Genomic DNA, 7,958 nt, shown 5'->3' on the forward strand with positions numbered 1-7,958 from the left:
ACTGGACAACAAGCAGAACCCAACACAAGATAGAGATAGATGACATTTTACATCTTTATCATTTATCAGGTAATAAAACACACAAATCACAGCAAATTGTTTATCACAGCAAAGACACAACTGGTCAATAAGCATCTGAGGGTTTGAATCCCAGTTTGTCAGTTCAGAGTAAATCAGACACTCGGAGTCGAGAGAGAGAACTCTGTCTTTTCCCTCAGAGGTGAAATGTGATGTTCAGACTGCAGGAGGCGCTGCTGAGGGCGAGGTCAGTCCTGTAGGGACTCCTGTGACCCCTCGTAGGGCCCAGCCCCCTCCTCATGTCCATCACTACTGTCCTGAGAGGAGGAGGGGAGGAGAGGAGAGGAGGAGAGGAGGGGAGGGGAGAGGAGAGGAGACAAGAGGAAACAAGAGGAGGAAAGGAGAGGAGAGGAGAGGAGAGGAGAGGAGAGGAGAGGAGACAAGAGGAGGAGGCGTTAGATCCACATCCTCTAATACTCTCCCATCACTTGTGGATTTAATCATCCATCACTGTCTCTGGTTTATCTCGGCTCAGACACTGGATGGACGGATGAAATGAAGACAGATAATAAAAATACAAAGACACTCACGCTGAGGAAGGACTGAGACGAGGAGGAAGATGAAGACTGAGCTGTAGCAGGCCGAGGCGTGGCGCTCGCCTTCGCCCTCTCAGACAGCCATCTTTTCAACTTCTCGTCTAGAACATGTTATATTCAAGGTTTAATTATATATACACACAATATAAATAGATATGCATAGTTTTTAGATAAACTTAATTTTGGATAAAACATGTTTGGGGTTGGACTATAGAAAAGGTTTTGAATTTAAACATTTGCAGATGACATCGCTCCTTTAAGTATAAAACTGTGATGAAGTGTTGTGATATGACACTGTTTGGCCATTAGGGGGCACAAGCTGACTAAGACTTCGATCCACTGTATTAATTAACGCCTGCTAACTGTGTCTAATCTTTGTTTACACTCACTGTGCTTCTTGGAGTGGTCCACTGCCTTGTAGGAACCCAGCATGGCGAAGGGATGGTAGGAGAGAGGGAAGGGACAGACGATCGACCCCTGAGGGAAAAACTAAATATGTGAAACACTTCCTCAAATGTTTAGAAAATGATTAGACAAACAGTTTGTGTGTTTCTTATAACGTGTGAAACTCTTACCTTGGACTTCTGGCTGGGATACAACGCTGCTGGTTTACACTTGTACAGATTCAAGATTTCCTCCACAGGCAAACTGCTCTGAAACACAGGTTCTACACTTCAGAGGAAGATCTTGAGTGAAGCAGCAGCTCCCAGGAGGAAATATTCAAATAATAACATAATAAGTTTGAGCATCTTTCCTCCTCATACCCTCTTGGGACATTTAAATGTATTTCTTATTATTCAACCCTTATTGACGTCAAGATTGAATAGAAGCTGAGTTCATGTATAAAAAACCCTCACCATAATAATCCCAGCAAACGAGGACAGGATCATGGCCTCGCGCTCCAAGCGGTTCGGATACTGGGAACTTCCTGAGCTGCGTGTTGCTCCACTGGCAGAGAAAAGTCACAGAACGTTCATATCAGTGGAAAATCAAAGACTCGAGGCTGGAATCATAACAGACCGTGTTCTGAGAATAAAACCCTGGTTCATTTCTTCTGTGTTTTAACATATGAACAGATATAAACCTCTGACAAGTGCAGTTTAACCACGCCATCACCATGACCTTTGACCTTTAAGGCAGGCTTTAAATGTCATGTTCCAAAGGCCTGTGACATGTTTCATGAGGTCACTGGGGGCTTGATCTTTGACCCTTGAGCACAACATTCTAATCAGTTCATCTTTGAGTCAAACTGAACATTTGTACCGAATTCTGTGGTTTAATAAAACCAACTTCAACCTGCAGGAGTAGTTTTAGTTTCTAGAGTAACTTAAAACAAGAGCAGTTTACATGATGTCACTGTGGAGCACGTCCCTTCCTTCTTCCTTGTCCAACCACCAGAGGGCGACACTGATCGCAAGATCATAGTGAGCCTGAAACAAAAATGAAAACACAGAAGCTGAATTTAAGTAAAACGTTAAATTATCTGATTTAATTAGATAATTCCTGGTGTAACTAAATAAAACTGAGTGCAGTTTTGCACCAGGTCGTCCAGCATGGTGGACGTCCCCTTCCCCTTCGGATCGAAGGAGTTCTCTCTGAGTTTCTGTCCGATGTAATCACCGCTGTTCAAATCAGAGAAAATCAGAACCTGTTATTATGAAATAACATTCATGTTAATTTTCTTTGACCTCCATCGACTCACATAAGAGCCTCAACGTCTCTCTTCAGCTGCCGAGCTCCCATCGTCTGAACTGGTTTCATGTGAGTCCTGCAGAGACAGGAAGAGATTCACCTACAAACCTGAAGTCCTCCTCGTTACCTGCTGATCTCTGAGTAGACGATGGATGTGAGAGTCCAGACAATCTGGTGCAGTACATAATAATTATATTATATTTAATTTAGAAAATGGAAATGATTCCTAAGCTGTCGTTATCAAACCCCTAATTGAGTTTGATATTTTACAGTAAAGAACTTTATTACAAATAACTTTCAATAAAAAAGAAAACATAAAAACAACCACATGTATAGAACTAGACATAAGAAAATAAACACAACAAACAAACTGCTTCTTTTCTACATCGTTTATTTTGTCAAATGAGAGTTTTTCAATGCAGCAAACATAGACTCAGATACTGATGTGTGTGTTTGTGTTGCTGCCACTAAACACAACATTGTTAACAGGGAGACGGGTTAGTGAAGTGCTGGGTTGTGGTTCCACGTTGCCAAGACGTGAACCTGACACTGTTCAGTGAAGATTCAACAAAACATTCGAGTGAAGAATAAAAACTGAATCCTTCCTCTTCTGTGCAAGAACAACTTTAATGAAAAGACAAAGACAACAACTCTAGATGAAAAGACATCATCATGTAAAACAAATCAAACAGTCTGTACTCACCAGCGTCCTGCACGACCACAAACCAACGCACAACAACACCTCAGCTCACGTGACGACACACAACCCTGAAGTGAATCTGGAAACGTTTGAGGAACTGGAGCCTTTCACCGGGACGGGGCTCAGATTTCTCAGCTGAATCATTCATGAACGACCTAGTGTCAATCTCTCTGACCCACTAACAACCACACAACACTGGAGAGCAAGTGGAGACACAGATACAGATCGGGTTCGGCTGCCAAGAGACACGCTTTTTAAAACTCGTTAAAAATTCTCAAAAGAAAAGAAACCAGATTAAAGAAATTAAATGATCAGTCGTCCAGGACGGATGCTTCTAGCCTCGGCTTCGCTGTGGTCTTCTTCTTCTGCTTCTTCTTCTTCTTTCCATCCCTGAACACCGGGGAGCTCAGGAACTTGGTGTCGGTGAATTTATCTCCACGTCGTATTTTGCTGTTGAGAAAAGAAGAATAAACATCAACAGCTCCTCACAGAGGTTTTCTGTCGTGATCGGGACTGAATCGTGTCTCCAGTCGTCCTCACCTGTTGAGGGACGGCTCCTTGTAGCTGACCACACCGGGACGTCTCCTGGTCCGGCCGCTGTTTGCGCTGTCTGGGGTCATGATGGTGTTAGTCAGTGATGTTAGGAGTCTTCCTGCTGCAACACACAATCAATCAGAGCAAAGTGGTTCAGTCTAAAATCCAAAGATTCCCAGTTCACTTTCATTTCCGACAAAGACGGAACCAGCAAATATTTGACATGTTTATTTAAAAACACATCGCTTATTGAAATAAAACTGATTAATCAACTCATTGACTTTAAGCACGTGAACGTATGAGGAGGAGAGTTGAGGCCACACCTGGAGAAGCTTCGGTCATGACAGCCGCCGCCGCCCTGCCTCCTGACGTCTCCCTCTTCGGACTGTCCAGGAACGACCCCCCCTCGGTGTTTGCGGTGCTGATGTTCATGTTCAGCCACGGCGGCACCTCGTCCATCAGCAGGTCTCCCAGAGTCTGACGAGCCGCCTCCTCCCTGGCGTCCAGCGTGTGACCGTTGGCGTCCGACCCGTCAGACTCGGTCGTGATGTCTCTAGTTTTGCGCCTGTAGACGACAAACGTCTCCCTTGGATCTGTGTTCTCTGTGAGCGCCTGCAGCCGGGGTTTCGCTCTGCGCTCTTTTGTTTTGGAATCCGCTCTGGACTTTGACTCGGTGGGTTTTGAACCAAAGAAGTTATCAAAGATGTCCACGTCTTCGCTGATGTTCCAACGCGAGTCGGCCTCCTGCTCTGATCGCTCTTTGTCTCTCTCCGGGTCCTCGGTGACGTCCTGGAGGAAACCCATCGCCTCGTCCTCAGATCGGAATCCTTTGTTGCTGCTGGTGCTTTTCTTCTTCTTCTTCCTCTTGTCATTCAAAAGGTCGTCGCCCTCCTTCCTGTGTGGGGTTTTCTTCTTGCCGGATCGCCCCCCCTCTTCTCTCCTGGCTTTTTTAGGTTTCTGAGACGCGGTGTCTGGAGCAGCCTCCTGGTGCAGGAGCAGTGCATCCTGGTTTGTGTCGCTGCTGACGTCCTCTCCACGGCTCTCAGGCTCCTGAGTGGACAACCATGGACGCTTACAGGAGCCTGGTGTCTCCTGGACAGAGGCCTCGCCGCCGTGCCGGAGGGGATTTGATTCTGACTGTTCCCGAGCGTCTGTGGCGGTGGACGGTTCCTCCTCCTCGCGAGTGAAGCTTCCTGTCGGAGGCGGGACATCGTGCTCAGCGGCGTCTGGTGACAACAACGAGACGACAAACGTGCCTCTGCATTTTGATTTGTGACGTCGTGCAGAGTTTGTGGTGGTTTTGATTTTGCTCTGAGGTTTGTCGACGCTTGTGTCCGACTCAGGAGGAATGATCTCCTCTTCACAAATCTCTTCATACCTCTGAACGTCTTCCACTTCTTTATGAAGCTGCTCCCGTTCAGAGGAACCGCTCTGACCTGTGTGAGACGGTGAAGGCAAAGTGAAGGAGGACTTCTTGAGGATTGAAGACACCCTCCTGCCTCTGGTCCTCGACCTCCTGCATGTGATTTTGGACGCTGTGTTTTCGGCTTCATCTTTCTCTTCGTGTATTTTTACACTGTTTCTCACTTTATTGTCGGAATCTCTGAAATAATCGTCAAGATCCGAAGAGTCAGTGTCACAGGACTTTGTGTTTATCGAGGGTTTTAATTTGGACTTTTTCCGACCGCTGCCAGCTTCAGGTTTGCTCAGTTTGGGAATGCGAGAGGTGTTTTTTTTTTTGGGCGACTCACACTGACCTCTGAGTTCCTCTTGTCTGTGGTCGTCCGTCTGTAGCTCAGTGGAAACAGTCTGAACCTCACTCGTCCCAGAGTCTGCAGAGTTCTTCTCTCCAGTGTTTTCAGCCGCACTCGACCCGGATGCCTCTTCTTTATTCTTCTTGCGTTTCATTTTGCCGGAGCTGCCGTGGTTTTTCTTGGCCTTGGTCTCCACAACGACTATCTCCGGGTCGTCGCTCTGCGTCAGCTCCATGGTCGCGTTCAGGAGCACAGTTTTCTCTTGTTTGTTACTCTGGTTCAGTTCTGGTTCAGCTGCCGTGTCAGTGGAGGCTGGTTTGGATCCGGCACATGTGCTGGGGCGTGAGATGGAGGTTGGATGGCTCTGAGGACCGGGGAGTGACTTCAGGTCAAAGCCCGACTGAGAGAACATCATCGACAGCCGCTCCACTTCGAGGCGCAGGCTGCCGGACGGCCGGGAGGCTCCGGCCACCACGGCCTGAATTCGCTGAGTCACTCTCCTCTTCTCCGCTTCTGAGTTATCGATGGGGAAAATGGATAAGTTCAGTAAAACTCAGAAAGCATGTGAAAGGATATCAGAGTCCCACTTTTTCAGTCTTTAAAAATAAACTCTGGTCAGTATCATACTGTGAAATATAACCAATAAGACTTTCAAATGAATATCCCTCTACCTTTGTTAGCTTCTGTGGACTGTCTGGGTTTGCAGTGGAGATTTTCCTCTATGTTTTTAACGTTTTCACTGGGACGCGACAGATCCTTCTCCATCTCCGGGCGAGGAGGAGACGGATCTGTGAGACTGAACGAGGAGAAGGTGAAGCAATCAATCGACACAGAGCTGCAGACACAACAAAAAGGTTATTTGTTAAACAGTATTTTCAGTATTCTCACTTTTCCACTGCAGGATTTTCCTCGTTGATGTTATTTAATCCGTTCTTGTTATCCTGAGATAGTCGGGGAAGGTCCTGTGGACGGTGAACACAGAGACGATCACAGATCACGTCACACAAAGAAGAACATTTCAATTCTTATCGAGAGGAATCCTCACACTGTCGGAGAACAGGTCGGACACCATGTCGAAGTGTTCCAGAGTGTTTGTGTGGAGGTTTTTCAAGATGAGCAGCTGTGACAGGAAAACAAGATGAATACAATCAGAATTCTATCTATAGCTAATCTCAGTCTATAGTTTGGCTTTTCTTAAATTGCCTTATCAAACCCACCAGTTTCCTGTCCTTGTATTTCCTGGTGGCCAACTCGAAGCACAGCGCCTCCACTTGTTTCTGCAGATACACGATCTCCATCTCCAGCTGCCGGCTCCGCTCCTTCTGGGCCTCCAGCGCCAGAGCCAAGGCCTTGTTGTTGGTCTTCAGAGAAACCTTGAAGAAGGAGGACGTGTCTGGTGGCGTGGTCAGGAAGAAGGATCACAATATTAGCTCTTAATGGGAGAATAATACAAAATTCTTCATTTAAACTTTGTTGGTTTGTGTGTAAATGTGGTCAGATGAAGGATTTCTGGAAAGTTTGTCTTCCAGAGTTCTTCTTCCACATATGAAGAAGCAGCAGGAGCTTCTCCGGGTCAGAACCTGGGCAGAACGTGACCAGTATCTTTATCTCATCTCTGTGAACTGCTGTGGACTCACTGAGGATCTTGTTCTTGATCTTTGACGCTGCAGCTGAAGTCTGCTTGGACGCTTTCAGAGGCGTCATTGCAGTGAACATGATCGATGAACATGAAGAGTCGCCTGGATGAAGAGATGAAGAACCTAAGAAACAAAACACCTGTTAGCTTTTGTCCTGATTGTAATATTGTTTGAATAGAGGATCAGTCTATAGTGATGTGTAATCACAAACTACATGTGTAACACTGACTCCCAGCATACTGCCTCTCCTGGACCAGTCTACTGAGAATACAATAACAACTTGTGTAGAATATGTAGAACACAGCATCAGTTTGGTGTAATTTATATAAAATGTGACTTTATTATTATTCATATTTAAATTGAGTCTCTATAAATGGCTGAATTAAATGGTTTATCCCGAGTGTAGATGTTTAATATCCCAGAAACTTAGCTTTCACTGGAGTTAGCCAAAGTTAGCCACAGTTAGCATTAGCTGAGGTCTTTGGCTGTTGGGATCCGCAGCTAACTGGTGCAACCGGCGGTGTAGCATGATGCTAACACGTCGCTTCCTCCAGTCAGACTCGAACTTACCGACACCAACCGACACACGGTGGAGAACCCGGTCTGTGGTCTGTGACTCTGTGATGAAAACAGCGCGGGTTCGATTCTAACAGTCCGACATCACTTCACTGAGCATCCGCGTCACCAGGTTTGAACCCGAACTGAAAAGTCCGCGGAGCGTCTGCGCATGTGCGAGGGGGTGTGGCCTGCAGGAGGGGGCGTGTTAAACAATAACAGGATTAAATAGAACGAAAAGTCACAAAAGCACAAACAGAAAACACTACATGAAGGTTAAAGTACATAATTATTATTTAAATTTTTCATGTGCAATATCACTACTTGTGTGGGATAATAATATTAATTGAATCATATTATTTGACTATTACTTTCTGCAACTTTTGTTTTCTATTTGTTTACTGTCTCATGTAACTTGCTTGTTTTATACTTATTTATATTCTTACTTCTGTTATATTATATTATATATTAT

General features: G+C 45.6%; 2 protein-coding genes across 7 annotated transcripts; both read right to left on the reverse strand.

Moving 5' to 3' along the window:
• Positions 1-42: 42 nt before the first annotated feature.
• Positions 43-3,997, reverse strand: LOC128456022 (uncharacterized protein C2orf80). 6 transcript variants are annotated; one of them, XM_053440049.1, is made up of 12 exons: positions 3,864-3,997; positions 3,547-3,661; positions 3,010-3,456; positions 2,785-2,855; positions 2,317-2,382; positions 2,155-2,236; positions 1,962-2,044; positions 1,472-1,562; positions 1,190-1,267; positions 1,004-1,091; positions 609-715; positions 43-330 (listed from the first exon to the last, which is right to left on the reverse strand). In XM_053440049.1, coding segments are annotated over exons 4-12 (600 nt in total). In that variant the 5' UTR covers positions 2,787-2,855; positions 3,010-3,456; positions 3,547-3,661; positions 3,864-3,997; the 3' UTR covers positions 43-327. The 6 variants fall into 6 exon arrangements, with proteins under 6 accessions (XP_053296024.1, XP_053296018.1, XP_053296022.1 ...); XM_053440043.1 differs by having other exon boundaries at positions 43-335; XM_053440047.1 differs by lacking the exon at positions 2,785-2,855 and having other exon boundaries at positions 43-335.
• On the reverse strand, positions 3,318-7,639 carry sgo2 (shugoshin 2). Its single transcript, XM_053439222.1, has 9 exons — positions 7,502-7,639; positions 6,932-7,054; positions 6,512-6,687; positions 6,340-6,414; positions 6,183-6,256; positions 5,966-6,090; positions 3,864-5,807; positions 3,547-3,661; positions 3,318-3,456 (listed from the first exon to the last, which is right to left on the reverse strand). The coding sequence occupies exons 2-9, from the start codon at positions 7,008-7,010 to the stop codon at positions 3,318-3,320; spliced, it is 2,727 nt and encodes a 908-aa protein (XP_053295197.1). The 5' UTR covers positions 7,011-7,054; positions 7,502-7,639.
• Between the last annotated feature and the right edge of the window lie 319 nt (positions 7,640-7,958).

Source organism: Pleuronectes platessa, chromosome 14, assembly GCF_947347685.1.
Source record: "Pleuronectes platessa chromosome 14, fPlePla1.1, whole genome shotgun sequence".
Taxonomy (NCBI): Eukaryota; Metazoa; Chordata; class Actinopteri; order Pleuronectiformes; family Pleuronectidae; genus Pleuronectes; species Pleuronectes platessa.